This window comes from Lichenostomus cassidix, chromosome 10 (genome assembly GCF_008360975.1).
Source record: "Lichenostomus cassidix isolate B80296 chromosome 10, HeHo_3.0, whole genome shotgun sequence".
In the NCBI taxonomy this organism is placed as follows: domain Eukaryota; kingdom Metazoa; phylum Chordata; class Aves; order Passeriformes; family Meliphagidae; genus Lichenostomus; species Lichenostomus cassidix.
Window position 1 is genome coordinate 1,766,287 of NC_139491.1, and position 18,433 is coordinate 1,784,719.

At 42.1% G+C, this 18,433-nt stretch overlaps 1 protein-coding gene and 1 long non-coding RNA gene across 2 annotated transcripts in view; one reads left to right on the forward strand and one right to left on the reverse strand.

Annotated features, from left to right (window-relative positions):
- LOC146432533 (uncharacterized) overlaps nucleotides 1–6,805 on the reverse strand; it is a 45,087-nt gene extending 38,282 nt beyond the window's left edge. Inside the window, exon 1 of the long non-coding RNA XR_014854171.1 lies at nucleotides 6,633–6,805. This is a non-coding gene — a long non-coding RNA (uncharacterized LOC146432533). The remainder of the gene's footprint in view (nucleotides 1–6,632) is intronic.
- Nucleotides 6,806–10,994: 4,189 nt separating this feature from the next.
- On the forward strand, nucleotides 10,995–18,184 carry LCTL (lactase like). The gene is made up of 11 exons (XM_085070256.1): nucleotides 10,995–11,082; nucleotides 11,325–11,434; nucleotides 11,717–11,845; nucleotides 12,336–12,431; nucleotides 13,102–13,156; nucleotides 13,237–13,398; nucleotides 13,973–14,247; nucleotides 14,560–14,686; nucleotides 15,123–15,322; nucleotides 15,846–15,909; nucleotides 17,039–18,184. The coding sequence occupies exons 1-11, from the start codon at nucleotides 11,064–11,066 to the stop codon at nucleotides 17,152–17,154; spliced, it is 1,353 nt and encodes a 450-aa protein (XP_084926382.1). The 5' UTR covers nucleotides 10,995–11,063; the 3' UTR covers nucleotides 17,155–18,184.
- The last annotated feature ends 249 nt before the right edge of the window (nucleotides 18,185–18,433 follow it).

The following is an 18,433-nucleotide window of genomic DNA, read 5'->3' on the forward strand; positions in this document are numbered from 1 at the left end:
GTGGCTCTCAGAAGTCACTAAGCCAGGCTGTAATTAGCCACAATTTCAAATACCTCAGCTTCTGATCAGTCCCCAAAACAGTAAGGAGGCTGTGATGGAGCAAAGCACTGGGGCAGATATTTCACTTGAAGAACACATTAAATCTCCACTTGGTTTCTAACTTGAGCTGAAGTTGCTGAGGAACATTAGTAAGGCCTTGTCTCTGAATTATTCCTGAAAAAGCAAAACTAGAAGCTTTTTTTTCTTTTTGCTGCTTTTTCCTTGTTTGTTTTAATAAATGAGCTACAAGAAGACCAAGTCATGGCACCAAACAACTGTCACTATAAGAAGTGTACAAGAATTCAGATTATCCCAGTTCATATTCAGTTTCTCCATGAAACTTTAAATTTTACCAAGGAAATAAGGATCCCTACATGGAACCAGCATGTTCAGCCAGAAATCCCATGTTTCCAGCTCACTGGTGCCTTGTGCAGCACCTTTCACTGGCATTTTTCAAACCTCCTCACAGCTGAAGGGTGAGGAAGCCAATGCAGCTCAGGCTGGCACTGCCCAGGCTGTCCCCAAGCTGTCCCCAGTGCTGTGCAATGCTGCCTCTCCCTGGAGCACAGTTCCATGCTCTGCAAGGCTCCTCACTTTCCTCTCCAGCCTAAACCTCCAGCTCTGAACAGAAGCAAAATTAATGTCAATGTCTTTAGTTATTAAAGTGCTTTATCTGTCCACCCCCTGACAATTTGAGCCTGTCTTGTGCATGAGAAAAGGCCCTTCTAGGGCAAAACCACAGATAAAATGTGTTTTACAACTGAATTTAAAGCACAGAATCCAATTGTTTCATAATCTAAGCTGAATATCCATAGAAAGAACAATTGTATGATTTTAGTAATGACCTAATTCAACTAATTCAATAATGAACTAATTCAACCCCTTCCAAAACAATTCATGAACTCTTACTCATTATCAACTGACAGCGCTTGGGGACCTTCACTAATTACCACTATTCTTTGGTGCTGGATGTATTTATGTTATGGGTGCAGGGTAAAGATGAACATGGAAAGAAATTAGAACTGTGTCTTTTTGTTCCTACTCCCAAACAGTGATGGGAAAACCTCCAAAAGCTCTCTCGCTGTTTTGTGGTTGTCAGGACACTTCATTTTCTCTCATTCCCAAGCTTCAGAAGCTTCCTCTTTGTGATTGCAAACAGATGATGGCAGAGCCAGCAATTAGACTAATCCAAGTAAATTCCAATCACTGGTAGCCTGCAGCAGCTTGCAGTGCTCACATCAAATGGAGGCCCACCCTTAGCACGAAGCTGTCAGCAGGAAAAGAGAAATTAAAATTGATTTTTAGAAGCAAACTTCTGTGACCTTCCTCATTGCACCCAGGAGTATCTGTAACATCTGTCATTTATTATATGTCATGGCTGGGATTTTTAACCAACCACTGAGCTTGGGCATTCAAAATCCAACGTGCACCTTTGACTGTGGCAGTGCAAAGTCTCAGGAGTTTTGACCATTTGGGAGTTCCACAAAAGGAGGAAGAGTCTGCACCTCTCTGCACACACCAAGAAACATTATTAAAAATATACAATTTAGGAGCTTGTTTGAAAATGACACCTTTACAATTGGAGCTTTTAGTACAACCAGAATAGATTCTGCAGATTTATCCTGTCCTTGCCAATCTTTTCAATCTTTCTTTGCAAAACAGAGGCGGCAGATTCTCAAACAGTTTAATTTTTTAAATAATTACCCCAGGAAAACCAGTGGATAACAGCTACTCAGGGAGCTCAGTGGGCATAAACCATGAGAGCAGTGTCTCATAATGGTGGAGGAGATGCTAAGTAAATATGGTGTAAGTTTCAGAGTCACTTATCTCCATCTTTTCTCTGGGATCTCTGTTCAAACACAAGATCTCCCAGACTCTGGAGGTTTTCTAGCAATGCAGACTTTCTCCAGAAGCTGCCCCCAGATTTCCCAGCACACAAAGCTGGTGTTCCCCACAGTGGGAGGCCAGCAGAGCTGGGTACCAAACAGTAAAGCAAAGCATCCTCATTTCACTCCCTTCCAATTTTCTGTTTTTCTCTGAAAAGCAAGACCAGGCCATAAGCCCAGTTGAGCTTTAGACAAAAAGTTTCCAAAAGCAGCAAATATAATGCAAGGAAAATCATTTTGTAACACAGAAAAATACAAGCACAGTTATACAAGTGTTCTTGTTCCAAGAACAATTGTAAGTGGGTTTTGTTTTGATTTGGAAAAAACTCCAATATCTCAGTGTAGTTGCAGCAGACCACACACTGGAAAAATTACGTGGTTTTCTGGTGGCTGTATAATAAGAAAGGATTTTTCTCTCAGAGACAGAAAAGGCCTATTCAAGGCTGGAAAGGGAGTGTAGCTCTGAAGAATGAAGAATCAGGAAGCTGGGGAGATAGGTCAGAATTGGGTGAGGGTGATGTGGTCTCGTTGTCTGAACAGCTGCCAGGGAATTAGGAAAGACAGCTTCTCCTTTTTCATCAAAACATCAGGGCTAAAAGCAAAAATCCAATAAATGGCAGGTTTAGGGTGTTTGCTGTTAGGGGTGACTCCAACCCTGGTGTCTATCTGGAGATAAGAGGTTTTGCAACACAAAGTGGAGCACAGACAGAAAATAAAGTGGGAGGATCAGCACAATGGGCTTTGTGCCAAAGGTTTTGTGATATGGTCACAAAGAATTCTACAGCAAGAGACACCATAAATATCTACAGCATTTATGGATAAAGATCCACTCCAGGCTGGAGACAAGTGAACTGCAGATAAAGCACACAGAGTTAGTCCCTGACTTCACACTCATGTAGTGAGCCCATTGCATAAGCTGCTTTCCAGGTTATTTTATTGCATTTTACTTCATTGGGCAATTTTGGATGGACTCCAACAAGTAGATTTTTTTCTTAAACATTCTTTTTACCAATAAAACACAATAAAAGATTTTATAGCCTTGATGTGTTTCTGGCACAGTTTAAAAACTGCTGCTAATAAAACTTTTCCAAGAGGAAAAAATGACCAAGCTGTCACAATGTAAATATGATTTGTTTTTAATTTTTTTTAAAGCTGGGATTTTATGCAGGAAACTGGGAAACAACATCACAGGAAAAGATTATGTTAAGAGAAGAAAACCTATGCAAGCACAGCTTAGAGTGGAACAGTGTCATGTTCCTGGCAGCCCATGTTAAATGCAGTTGGAAAGAGTTGTGTTTTCATGCACACCGAGGGTTGGCTCCTCCTGCCCACTGAGTCAGTGACAATTCTGAGTGACTTTAGTGATGCCCTAAAGCAGCAGCCTGGCTTGTAAATATGGCACCAGGCAGGCAGACAAGAGCTCTGAGCTCAGCCCTGGCCTGATCCAAGCTCCCTGTGTGAGATCCATCCAGCTTCTCACTGGGAAAGAGAGGTGATCTGTCAGTCTGCTCCCCCTGCCAGCTCTCTGAACAGTCCCAGCCTCTCCTGGCATGCCAAAACCTTTGTTCTTGGGGTGTTTTTAGGTGCAATTATGATTTAACAAGGAATGAGTAATGCTCACCTTAATCAGCACAGCTCTGGCCTCATTCAGTACTGTGGTGACTCTGGTTTGCTGCCCTACCCAGTTCTGTAGGACACAAAATGTGCCAAATGCCAAAGAAAGTGATTAAAAACGTGTCTCCAGCACCCACCTCCCCTGCAGGAGGCTGACCTGAGCACACAACACTGCTCTTGGTGTGCATCACAACTGCAGGAGCTGCTGGGTTTTCAAGGATCTGAAAATGGCACTTCCTGCTGAGCAGGAAGGCAGGCAAGTGCACAGAGAGCCCTGCAGGGATGAGACAGGAGATCCTGGGGATATTCCTGCTCTCATTTCAGTGCACCTTTTGCTTCTGAGATCAGAGGCTCTGTAAGAACGGCAATGTTGTTATTTATTTTATGCTACCAGGCAACATTTTCAGTTATGAAATTGGCCACACGAGGGCACCAGCACTGCTTAGGAAAAAAAAAGGCCAAAAAAGACAAAACTGAGTCGCTAAAGGAATAAAGAGGAGTTTGTTTACAAACTGTACAGCTGCAAAAGCACAGGACAGCAGGTTCCAGGCAGGAGTCACCCACCCTGTGTGCAGCAGCTCTGTGGGTGCACAGCAGGGAGGAGAAAATCTCCCACCAGGAAAAGCCAACTGAGCTGAGCTGCCCCTGCCAGGCTCCCCTTGCTCACAGAGCTTTCCTCAGGGTGGCTGTGGGAAAAGCTCTCACACCTTTGTTGTATTCAGTGCCCAGAGCCTCCCTCTGCCCTGCCTCGGGGGCAGCAGTGACCTCCAGGCTCTTCCCCTTCTCCCTCAGCACACAAAGGTTTTCTGCAGCAGTGCAAAACCTGAGGGCAGCCCCCCCCTGCTGCGGGGGAGGGCTGCCCTAGAACCGGAACACGCAGGATGGTCATTCCATGGCCACGAGCTGTGGGGCTGGTCAGACGTGGTCCTTGTAGAAGCGTCGCAGGTTTAGAAAGGCAGCTGTTTGGTTCCTGGTCTGCATGGTGTTTTTATTGAGGAAAACAGGGGAGGAATGGGGAGACTGAGGAGGGGGAAGGGAAGGCGAGGGAGGGTACAGGTTCCATATGAGTCCAGAACCAAAGAGGCCCGTTCCAGATCTGGCTGGGGTTTTTATCTCTAGGGATGGGGGGCGGTCCTGACTCACATCCAGTCAGAAGGGGTCAGGGGGGCGGGGTCAGGGACAGGAAGGACACACGTTACAACAAATCCACTTTTTCTCTTATACAAAAGGAAAAAAAATTTTCTAGTTCAGAGTCTTTTGGAGCTGGTAGAAATTTCTTCAGTAGGGCTGGAGTTGAAGCTGCTTGGCTGAGATCAGGTGTATCTTGCTGCTCTGCTGTGCGACGGGGCTGTGCTGTCTGCTGTGCCCCCCCCAGCTTTGACGTGCAGGGAGAGGGGCAGAGCTTACACACAGCCGGAAAGACACAGGGATTTTGGGAGAAGCAAATTTTTAGAGAGCATGGTAGAGGGGCTATTTGGGGAAGAAGAGGGTAGGAAAAAAGGGGGTGAGGAGTGTTTTTTTTTTTTTAGGGGTGGTGGTACAAGAGGGGAACTGGCAAGGCGCCTGAGAGAATCAGTAGCAACTCAGCGTCTTTTTTGACGGGATGCAGCCTTGTTAGTTACCTCCTTATCAGAATGGGAGGGAAGAAGGGACATGGGAAGGAGGAAAGGTATTAATAGGGGTAAACAAAACATACTGTAACTCGAAAAAGGGTTTTAACTAAAGAAAATACCTTTCTTTTTTGAGGATTGGGCAGAGAGGGCCTTTTCCGGAAGCCCTCTCTAGCCCAATTCTCAAAATGCAACACTTGTTAATCTGTCTAAGGTTAAATAAAAAAGAATGAGCTGGGTTTTAAAACAGAGCCCTACACCCTGCCGTGTTCTATGACTCAACCATTCACACCTCTGCACCCCCTCCCCTGGGGGGTGCCTTCAGCCATTCACACGTTTCCCACCCCCTCCCCTGGGGGGTGCCTCCAAATCACATTCATACAAACATTCACTCCTCCTCTGCTGCAAACTACACCTTTAGCAGAGGTCCAGGGTCGGAAAATTTCCCTGAATAGGCACTGTAGGCGCTATCGGCTCACCCCTAGAGTCTCTCTTACTCTTGGTAGACTTTTGCCGACTGACAAGACTGGTCACCGCTTTCCGGTCCCTTGCAGTCCTCTTCGTCACTGTTTTATCCTCAGCAACTCAACACAGACTTCACAAGCTTTCTACAAGTCCCTTCAGGGTCCTCTTCTTGGGACACGCCTGTGTCTTTAAAGAGTCTCACAGCTCGCGGCCAACGCGTGTGCTGCACAGCAGAGATGGTGTTTGGCTGTGCAGAGTTGGTCTCGCCGGGGGAGGGGCGCCCGCGACACAAAATGGCGGCTCACAAGATGGCGGCGCCCATGTGCGGGCCACGCGGCCAGGGTGGTCTCCGTCTGCAGCGCAGGCAGCGTCCCGCCGCGTCGGCGGCTCCCCGCCGTGCGTTCGCCCGCTGCCGCAGCCCCGCGCGGCCTGGCGGGGAGGCGCGGGCCCCGCGGGCCGGCGGCCAGCTCAGCCCGGCCCGGCGCGGCCACACCGCTGGCCCCGCTGTTCCCCGAGCGCCGCCGGCTCCCGCCGCCCCCCGGCTCCCGCGGGCTCCGCTGCCCCCCGGCGTGTCTAGGCAAGTTCTTACCACTGCCCGCATTCTCCACCATTTGCAGCAGTGCAGAACCTGAAAGCAGCTCTCCCCTGCTGCGGGGGAGGGCTGCCCCAGAACCGGAACACGCAGGATGGTCATTCCATGGCCACGAGCTGTGGGGCTGGTCAGACGCGGTCCTTGTAGAAGCGTTGCAGGTTTAGAAAGGCAGCTGTTTGGTTCCTGGTCTGCATGGTGTTTTTATTGAGGAAAACAGGGGAGGAATGGGGAGACTGAGGAGGGGGAAGGGAAGGCGAGGGAGGGTACAGGTTCCATATGAGTCCAGAACCAAAGAGGCCCGTTCCAGATCTGGCTGGGGTTTTTATCTCTAGGGATGGGGGGCGGTCCTGACTCACATCCAGTCAGAAGGGGTCAGGGGGGCGGGGTCAGGGACAGGAAGGACACACGTTACAACAGTTTTCTCACCTGACAGCCAGGTGAGCAGAGATGTCTGAAACCACATTATCAGCCCAGCAATGGTTGCCTCACTTCATGGCCTTTTCAATGCACATTATCTCTGAGAGGGACTGAATGTAACTCCAGAAGTAAAAGAAATGAGGAGCTGTAGCTCGAGCTGAATGTCCAGACTGGGCAAGTTGTTTTTTCCACAATCACCATAAGGAATTCTTCTAGAAAGAAGAGAAAAAAAAAGCACATTATTTTTCAAGCCTGCATCTTAATTATTTGATTTTAAATGATGCCATGTAAAAACAAAGCCCTTGGCCTCACAAAATCTGTCACTGAGTCTTCTCTGTCAAACACCATCCAGGAGGATAGAGATATTTGCACCAAGACAAAAAATCATAGAATTCAGAATCCTAGAATGGTTTGAGTTGAAAAGGACATTAAAGATTACCTGATTCCATGGGCAGGAACAATTTCCACTAGCCCAGGTTGCTCCAAGCCCCATCCAACCTGGCTTTGAGCACTTGCAGGGATCCAGGAACAGCCGCAGTTTCTCTGAGCACCCTGTGCCAGGGCCTCCCCACCCTCACAGGGAACAATTTCCTCCACATATCTCACCTAAATTTCCCCTCTTTCCATTCAAACCCATCCTTGGCCCATCACTGCAATTCCTGATGAAAAATATCTCCAAATCCCCTGTTCAAGAGCAAGTTCTGTATGAATGTATAGATGAGTGCAAAGCTAATTTTGCTTACAAAGGAAAATCCTCATTGCTAACAGATTCCTGTGGTTAAGCTAAAGCTTGTCCTGCAGCATTGACTGTGGATACAAAAGGATTGTTCTTTTTTGTTTTGACTGTAAGTGAACAAAATGCTGTTTGCAACTAGATGTTTCTCCCGAGGTTTTGTGATAGCCTGGATTAATTCCATGCAAGTATTCTGGGAAAGTAAATTTATTCTGAATGCCCTGGTAGGTTTCTGGCAGTTCAGAGGAATCTCCCAGATAGGATACATCTGTTGTGAAGAACACCAGGTAAGGCAGGAATGGGGGGAAATTAAAATAACTCCATCAGGGCAGAAGGGACTTCAACTGCCAGACAACAAGGGGCTGAAAAGTGTTTTACAGGATCATCTTTACAGTCTGAACTTATTCAACCTTTTTGCACTATTTGAAAAGCTGTTTCTTCTACTGTATTTGTAAAGGTAGATGCCAGAAAACCAGAGCAATGAAGAGTACCAAAATGCATGTATTAATTTGAAAAGTAATTGGGTATTTCACTATAATGTGTGCATAAGATTATTTTATTCAATAGAGGGTGCTGTAAAATCATCAAGTGTTTTTGACTGTCAGTGTCTAAGTGAAAATTCTAGAGTGATTAGACCTGAATTAAAATGTTTGGAGTCTGCTCTTTTTTTTCCCCCCTGCACTTGAAATGTTCCCATTTGGAATGCAGAGGTGGAGATATTTTTAATCCAAGACTAAAGCCTTTGATGCTGAAGTAGTTACATTTTCCCAAGCCAGCTGTGTTAATTAGGAGATGTGGAATGATCATTAATAAACACAGAGGAACAAGAGATCTCTGAGGCTGTACATTTTTCACATGTTCTGAAAAAGGGGTCCTTTGCCTTTTTACTTTTTGCCAAACTTGGGGTTTCATTTTGATCAGGAGCCAACCTGCAAAACAGCGCAGGTACTCCAATGCAAAACATAATTATTTCTAATAAAATATTTATTTTACTTTTCCTCATATTCCAACCCCAACTTCAGATTCACCAACAGATGCTCTGGAATGTGAAACATCCTTTGGGAACTGTATCAATTTGGGGGAAACAGTGCTTTACTAAAAAGCCCTCCTGAAACTTTATTTAACACAGTTAAAATGGGTCATTCTAGCAGTTTAACTTGATGTCACAGTTTAAAGTTGATGTTGGGGCTGGGTAAAAGGGATGACACCAAGATAAAAGCTACAGTTAATTGCAAGTATTAGTTTTCCTTTTCAACTTCCACATGGTTTGTTGCCATGACATATTTAGGAGGGAAGATGCTACCAGCATGATCACTTCTTGTCACTGTTTGCAGGGTTTTACTTTCTGACATTGGTGGGACAGTTTGAAATCCAGAACAAAATAGGTACCAACAAAGAGACTTTTAAAATAAAGATAAGTAACATTATAGGAAATATGCAGCTACCAATAGTTATCATTTTGCACCTCATTCTTTCCTCATTTCCCTCACCCTGTCAGAAGTTTAACTGCACCTCACACTCAGCCCAAGCTTTCCTCCTTCAGTTAAAGTAGTTCCCATCCAGCAGAAAAAAATCAGCTTTTCCCTTTTGACCCCCTAAACCCTTTTGTGGAGCAGCAGCACCTGACAGAGCTGTTCTGTTTTCCAGGTGGGCCCTGGCAGAAAGCTCCTGGCAGGGATGAGGAGAGATGTCCTGAGATCCTGGGCTGTGCTGGTGGCAGTGCTGGTGGCAGTGCTGGGGCTGAGTGTGGCCGAGGAGTTCCAGTGGACAAAGAACAATCCAGGCTCCTTCTACTATGGCACTTTTCCTGCTGGTACTTCCCAACCCCACTGGGTTGGGGGTTAGGCTGTTCTACATCTACTCCATTTGCACAAGGAAGAGGGCCAAAGGTTTTTCTTGTTTTCCAGGGAAAGGGCAGAAGCAGAAATGGAGGTTGTGGCAGAATGCAGGAACACCTTTGGGATCCACATGACCCTGCATTCCACACAGCCACTTCAAACAGGAAATACAGAGTAAAGGCTCACAGATTTATGGTTCATATCCAGCTGTCCCTGATTAAAATGCACAGTGCAACAAGTCACACCTGAGAACTCTTCTCCTTTTTTATCAGTTATCTGCAATTAATGAAATAAACTAAAAATACCCTTTGTTATCAGCCAGTTTAAGACATGAGTGAAATAACTGTGCTGGGTTTGTTTCAAGCTGTTTAGTATTATCCAATGCACTCTTCAGCATGGATTTCTGAACCTTATCCTTTCTTCAGTCCATATCTAAACACATTTCATCCAATCCAAATCAAAACTAGAAAGATATAGGCACTGATCAGTTTTCATGCTAAAGTTTTTAGTCATTTACTAATTGGTATTTTGTATAATAGGAAAATTATCCAGAATATTTCTATATATTTTATATAACATTTAAACTTGTAGTTGCTAAAACCACCATAAAACCAGTAGGAGAGAAATGATGTGAAAACCTAATTTGTTTTTTTACAGTAAGACATTTCTGCCATGCTATCAATGCCCCACCTCATCACTGTCAAATACAGTTTTTACAGATTTAATAAATGAAAGGATTAGATTCTTTTTTCAGTGCATCAGAACAGGACATCTTCAGTTTATACCCTATTTCCAGACCCTTTTTAGGCACATTTCCACATAGCAAACCTTGGCCTCTCCAGCAGGACTTACTTTCAGTTCCATTTCCTTTCTCCTATGAACATTTAGCACCAAGACCAATTTAGCAGGAAAATATTTCAATAACTCCCTTTTTGTCTTTAGGTTTCTTATGGGGTGTTGGAAGTTCTGCCTACCAGACTGAAGGGGCCTGGGACAAGGATGGGAAAGGACCAAGCATTTGGGATGCTTTTACCCACAAGAAAGGAAAAGTGTTCAGGAATGAGACGGGAGATTCAGCCTGTGATGGTTACTACAAAGTTAAGGTATCATTCTAGGGGAACTGCAGCTCTGCAAATGTTCTGGAGCCATTCAAAATCTTGGTTTGCCATTTCTTGAAAGGATAACAAACAAATAACCAATGCAGCTCTGTTCACAATCTGTTTTCAAGCCTAGTATTATCAAAACCAATTTTCAAATTACTGTGCTGGAGGAAAGACAGATACACAACAAGAGGAATCCAAATGACTCTGAGAAGCCAGGATTACATAACTGGAATTGCAACTAATTTAATAAAAGTTATGTTCCACTGAGCTTTCTCCACATATATGAAGTCCAAGGGGGAACCAGTAGTCTCAGCAAGAACTAAAAGAAACTAATTATGCCTTAATCTCCTAAAATGGGCAAATGCAGAAGAGGTTTCATTTGAGCTCTCAAAGCAGCATAAGTTTGAAAAATCAGCTTAACAAAAAAATGTTAGAGAAGCTGGGACTCTGAGCCTCACTGGGCTGTAGCACCAGAAGAGATTGATACAGAGATTATTTGGGCATAAATAATGGAATCTCAAAATTTACTCTGTTTAGAAATACTTTCTAAAACTTGCTTGTATGAGTCCAGTGACATGATCCTCTTTTGTGCAGCTCTTGCACAGATTTTGTGCTTTCTGAATTATTTAAGACTGATGAGTAACTGAAGTTATTCTGCTTGGCCACAGGACGTGTTAATTGGATTTTCTCCTCACAGGATGACATTCAGTTACTGAAGGAGCTGAAAGTGAACCACTACCTCTTGTCTATCTCATGGCCAAGGATTATGCCCACAGGCATCAAAGGTAAGCACAATTTCACCACATTCTTCCCAATATTCTTATCTGCAAGGAATTTTACTCAGGAGTGACTCATTCCTGTTAAACAGATTCTGTTTCTCTGTCTCTCTGTCTGCAGAACAGAGTTTAACCAGTACAGAATTCCCATTCCTGTAATGTAAAATTCCCTGGTCAATATTTTGAGATTTCTGTTCTTCCAGTTATTTGGGAACCAATGCAGGTAATTCCTTGTCTGTGCTTTTCATCAGCTGAGCAACTGAATGAGAAGGGAATCCAGTTCTACAATGATACAATTAACAGTCTTCTGGAAAATAATATCACCCCTATTGTGAGCCTCTACCACTGGGATCTGCCACAGGTTAGACAATATTTAAATCAGAGAAACACCTCAAATAAAGCCTTCTGATAGAAATACATTTCCTAAGATTAAGAAATAAGAGTACTTAAAAAAAATTAGAAATGTCTGCATGATTTTAAGAACTTGTAAATATCTCCTACTCATTTGCATTTTATATGCATTGAAGTTTTGAAAAATCTCCTTCTGAGATAGAAATAGAAGGAAATAGAAATAAAAGTCTTTTTTAAGCAGCAGCTGAACTTGAAGTACAATGATTGAATCTCAAAAATCTTATTTCCAAAGGTTCTCCAAGAAAAGTATGGTGGCTGGCAGAATATAAGCATGATAAATTATTTTAATGATTATGCAAATCTGTGCTTTGAGAAGTTTGGCGATCGTGTGAAACACTGGATTACATTCAGCAATCCTTGGGTAAGCTATCAATGCTTTCCTTCCAATCACTCTGATTCCACAGCTCTGTTCCCAAAATTCTGTGGAAGTGACACTACAGGAGAGTAGTGAAAAAAATGGAGAGGGTGAAGGAAGGGGGAATATTTAAACCATTAATCTTTGTGGCCAAAAATATCAGAGGGTAGATTCTGCACATGGGCAGTTTAAAGACATGAAAGAATTCCAGTAAAATTTTGAAAACTCCTCAGCTGGAGAGACACACAGGAATTTACCTTTTCCCATTCCATCAGCTCTCTCCACTAACACCGTGTTAGTGTTGGTGAGACCAACACTCTGTTCCCAACAATCCACAGCACATTATCAGCCACGCAGGAGGGAGGAAATGGAAGCCAAGGGGAAGGAAAAGGGGACTGGAGAGGCACAGCCCAGGCAGGAGAGCACAGGATCCACGGGATGGAGCTCATTCCCTGGCTCTGGTGCCCAGGGAAGGACTGACTGTGTGTGTTTGCAGGCCGTGGCTGAGAAGGGCTATGAAACAGGAGAACACGCTCCAGGACTGAAGCTCGGTGGCTGCGCTGCCTACAAGGCTGCTCATCACATCATCAAAGTAAAAAACCTTCCTGAAATTGTGTTTGAAATGATACATCAATGAGGAATTGTTATCAGATTGCACTCTTTAAAGAGAAATCTAGTTTCACAACAATGTGATTTCCAAGTGGGACACTGAACTGATCACCTGGTTTTAAACCACCAGTGCATAATCCAAGGCAGTACCAATGTCAAGTGCTTGATATAACACTGCTGTAACAACTTTAATTTTCCTTATACTATATATGTCTCTTATAGTTTGTTTCGAGCTGGTTGAAAAAGAAAATATCCAGGTTAGTCTAGGAACAGGCAGTGACATCCTGACCTGTTAAAATGAATCTGAATGTTGCAAGTGACTTCAAGAATTCTCTGGTAAAAATCAACTTTGATCTGCCTGAATAAGTTAGGCAGAGACATCTAAAGAGCAGAGCCATGGGACACAACCCCGTCCTGAGGGCTCTGTATTACCTGCATGTGGATCTCCTGGAATTTAGGAAAGGAATCTTGCATAGAGGCTTTTGTCATGTCTTACATGAAATAAAATTGTCTGCAATAAACAGAAAAGAAATTCTGTGATATTTTCAGACAGCCCTCAGTGAATTAAGTAGCTACCAGCTTTCCATAGTGCCCATGGCATGAGAGATGAAAATGTGCACGTGATTTATTCTATTTTTACATTATTTTTACAGACTCATGCCAAGGTTTGGCACTCCTACAACAACACCTGGCGCAGGGAGCAGAGAGGTAATCAGGATTCATTCTGTGATTGTGCTGCTGTTTGTATGAAGAGTTAAAGAACTGCAGAATTGTCCCTTTGTTTTAAGGGATGGTTGGAATTTCCCTAACGAGTGGCTGGGGGGAACCTGTTGATCCACACAGCCAGACAGACAGAGATGCTGCTGAAAGGTACATCCAGTTCCATCTGGGATGGTTTGCAAATCCCATTTACAGAGGGGACTACCCAGAAGTTATGAAGAATTATGTAGGTAAGTCCCAATAACTGACTAAAACATGAATAAATCCACACTTCCTGTACATTATAAGGGAATAACAGCTGGACAAAGAGTGCTTTAGTCAAGGATGAGGACCCAGGTGAGACACAGCAAAGGAAAAAATGGCCCCTGGGCTGGCCATGGCTCCTGAGCAGTTTGGGGACACATCAGAACACTTTGAATCACTGTTTTCTCCATGTATCATACCCAACTTACTTCTCCAAACCCAAAGGATGAAAGATTATCTCACCTTAAAAAACCAGTTAAGTTCAAGTGCCCTCTACATCAACACTAAATTCAGGAAAACCATATTTGGCCCTGGCACAGGGTGCCCAGAGAAGCTGTGGCTGCCCCTGGATCCCTGGCAGTGTCCAAGGCCAGGCTGGATGGGGCTTGGAGCAACCTGGGACAGTGGGAGGTACTCATGGCAGAGGTGGATTGAGATGATTTTAAAGGTCCTTTCCAACCCAAACCACCCAGGATTTTATAATTTTATAATTTATTGTTGGTGAGATAAAACCAATTTCCATGCTGCTCAGAGATGTGTTTCCTCTAATTATTTTGATAGGTAGGAAGAGTGCCCAGCAGGGCCTGGGGACATCAAGATTACCAACATTCTCAGTGCAAGAGAAAACCTATATTAAAGGCACCTCGGATTTCCTGGGAATAGGGCATTTTACCACTCGTTATGTTCTGCAGAAGAACTTTCCCTTTCTCCAAGTGTCCAGTTACCACACTGACCACGACCTGGCTGAACTGGTGGACCCCAACTGGCCAGCTCCAGGCCCTAAGTGGCTCTACTCTGTGCCCTGGGGGTTCAGGAGATTGCTCAACTTTGTTAAGGTGAGTAGAGCAGATCTTTAATTATAAAGGAAACAATCAAAATGCCTGGTTTAGATTTAGATTTTCAACAGTTCCACCTATTATCTGCCTTGTCATACTGGAAATTTTGTCAAAAACCCCTTAATTTCAGCTCAGAAAACTATAGAATTCAGTCATCTTAAAATAGACCCCATAGTTAAATTTCAACTACACATTTTTCTTACTTAAGGTAAGTAAATCTAGAAAATTGCTTTTAATGCACTTTGCTAAGCCACGTATTCTGTCAAAATAAAATTATTTAATGTGAACCAATCTAAACATTTCTGTTTGCAGACCCAGTATGGGAACCCCCTGATTTATGTGACAGAGAATGGACTGTCTGAAACAGTGCAGTGCACCCAGCTCTGTGATGAGGGGAGGATCCAGTACCTGAAGGGATACATCAATGAGATACTGAAAGGTCACTTAGAAACAGCTTTTTAGCATTTGACTTTTGCAGGGTTTTCACCTTGGGCTTATTTTTTGCTTTTGTCATTTACGTCATAGAGAAATAAATATTCACAAATCAAAATGGACAACAAACTGGACTAATAAATTCTCACCAAAATGACAACCTAAGCAAATGTGTGTTCATGCTAATAAATACAATAATCTACATGAGATTTAATACTGTAATAGATCATCAGTTTCCACTCTCAGAAAGGAGAAATTGCATCATGGAGCTCTAGTACCTCTAAGCTAAAGACAACAGTTTCAAAGAATCTAAATTAAATTACTTTGCACTTCATTTTTCTGTCCTCCTCTCCATCTCTTCCTGCTACAAACTAAAACATTTATAGAACCATATCTTCAGGCTAAACCCCACCTTTACCAGAGTGCTTTGTGTTCTTTTACAGCTCTAAATGATGGTGTTAATGTCAAAGGTTACACTGCCTGGTCACTGCTGGATAAATTTGAATGGAACAAAGGCTTCTCTGAAAGATTTGGGCTTTACCACATTGACTTCAACAACAAGGACAAACCACGATACCCAAAGGCATCTGTTGACTACTATAAAAAGATTATCAGTGCAAATGGATTCCCAAATCCAAGAGAGGTGATGTCAACTGCTAATTTTGTTCTTTTTCTCCTTGTTCTTTGATATATGTGCACATTGAATTTCAGGAAATATCTGCAGTGACACTTTGGTTCTGAAAATTAGGGATGTATTTAATGTACAGATCTCCAGACACTGAAAGTGGGAACAGCCTCAATTACTGTTTCCAAAGCATTCCACAAACTCTAATTGGATTTGCTGATGCAGCCAAAATTCTCCATCAGAAGTTATTTAGCAGTGCTGTCAGACTTCTAGGCAGAAAACTACACATTTTCCAGTACTACCTTACTGGAAAATAATATGGAATCTATTATGTGCTGTTAAAAGTTTTATTAAACAATTAACTTGGAGAAACACACTGCAATAAAACCCATAAAGCTATGAAGAAACTTTCAGAAAATCATGTGTTGCTAGAATAAAATAGTTTCAAGTTAATTGTAGGGGACAAGTGTTGAGGGACAGAGAGGAAGGTGCTGGGAATGGGGCAGGATTATTAAATCTAACAGAATTGTCACTTTCCCAGGTGGAAAATTGGCACCGGAAGGCCATGGACACCTGCTCTGCCACACACCAACACCTTGCTGCAGGTAATCGTGGCTCTGCTTGGCTCTAGAAAAGCAGATTTTGGAATTTCAGATTTGAAATTTCTCTCTGAGTGCTGCTAAAAGGTGCCCAAAAGCACAAGCTTCTAAAGAAAAATGTCTTTATTTAATCTCTCCAGCTAAAACTACCATAGCTAAATGGATCAGCTTTGGATTTTGATGAAATATAAAACCTTGAAGAGATTCTACTTAAAATTGAGATTGGGGATGACAGTATTCTCCTCAAAATAAAAGTGCTAAATGCCTTTTCAAACACAAACCAAATGCAGACAAATCAAGACAACTACACAGACAGAAAATCTCTAAATGTGGGACTTCCATATAAAGTGGAACTATATGAAAAATAAAAGGTTCAAGGACTGGCCTAAGATTAAGCCACATTTGGGCTTTTTGATGCTCCTGGTGATAAAGAAACCCCAACACAAGTGGGAGCAGCTGCTCAAAGACATCTAAAAACTTCCTGGTGTAATTCAGGACCCTTCAGAAGTCCTGCAGTAGGAATTTTTTTGAGCTCAAATAAGTACTACAGATTCTTACAAGAGGATGAGCTAAATTCCACATAGCAGGAAACATCATCCCAGCAGTCAACCTTGGTTTACCCTGCTTAGCCTCAACTTCCAAGTCATGCTCAGTGTGAATTAACTGGGTTTTAATGAATTCTTCCAGGCTTCTTTGTGGAATAAAGGTCTGCAAAATAAAACCCATTTAAATTTTTGAGCAGCTATAAAACAATCATCAAAAGGCCCAAGTGCTTCCCAAAGATTTCTCTATGACTGTTTTCTTTTCTGCCCCTTCCCATTAGAGTGAGTGGAATAAAAATAAAGTAACAGTAAAATATTGCTAATGCACTGCAGTGAATTCATAGCAATCACAATTTTTGCATTTTGAAGACTGACATGTCTTCAAAAATTTACCCTGAAAAGAAAGAGGGAAAGCTATCAAGGATTTGCTCCAGCTTTGGCAGACTTAGGAAATTATTTGCTTTGTTTGCTATTTACACCAATGTCAACATTTTTATGTTCAAAAAATCTTTAATCTGTGTTAACTCTAATTAGCAGTTAGTGTACTCCAGAGGATTAAATCTCTTACATATTACTCGTTTCTCAAATTTTAGATTCCCTGATCACTCACATGGAAATGGTGACAGAGATTGTTCTTCCTACAGTTTTCACACTCTGCATACTCATCAGCATTGTCCTCCTCATATTCTACCTTCGAAACCATAACTAAAATTGCTGTTTGCACACATCTTCATTTGCCAGAAGGACTAAGCTGCAATTGTCTTATTTGAGTGGTTAAAATTTACCACAGATGCCTCTTTTTATACCCCTGTAATGAAATATTATTTACCTATCCACCCAGAGCTTTTAAAGTTTTTTCTATTCAATTCCCAAAACATCTTTTTGTTTTTACCAAAATCCAAAATACATTCTCTTTCCACATTACTTTCCACTAATTCTAAGTAGCAGATTTTACAATCCTTATTATTTTGGAAACTATTACTCATTTTGGTCACCAGAAAAAACAGCTAAGATTAAAGTGATTCAAATCTTGACAGTACAAATTTCAAGTGATTAAAAGCTGCTTGCAAATTCTGATTTCAATCTGATCAACAGAAGTTTCATTACCATTTAATTGCTATTTGAAGAAAGACAGACACATGATTTTAAAATATAAAAGGACTTAAATTTTCCAAGAGCACTGCTTAAATATTAACTTATTCATGTCTAAAAGTTAGGATAATATATACCTTGCTATTTAGGTGTGGAGAAGAGTTGTTTGGAGTGAGTAAACCAAGATGACAACTTCTGAATCAGATTTAAACCACATCTCTCCAATTTGGTTCACAGGGAACCAGACTTACCTTATCCAACTTCAGAATATAATACACATAAAAATGTGGATTATGAGTAACCTCAGCTCTTCCAAAATGCAATAGTCTACCAATTTATAATATAAATAAATAATTTATAGTTTTTAAAAGCATGAATATTGGGAGTTTTCCTTAGTCTCACCTACCAATAGTGATGTTCTTAATGCAAAATGTTTCTGTCTCAAGTTATTTAGTCAGTATATACCAAACGATGGAATTGTTTAAAATTAGACCACCAAAATGTTACATCCCTGAATAATCAACATAACACATGCAACTGCCAACATATTTAAATGATTATGCCCAGCTAATTATACTGATTTTTTTTTCCAAAAAATGATACAAAACATACAATACAACACTGTTAAAATAACTCACTTCACATTGAAGGAATAAAATAAGTTGAAGAGGAGAGAGAAGTATATCCAGGAATACTCCAAAATATAAATACAGGGAGAAAGAAACCCAAACTGGCTGAAGATGACAAGGCCCTGCATGAAGAGCTTTCCAAATCCATCAGGATGATGAAGCCTCACTTGATACCAGGAGAACATGACAATATTGTTTGGTTTGTTGGTTAAGATAATTCACACTTTGAACAGTGTCTGATTGCATTCTTAATGAAGAAAAATAAAA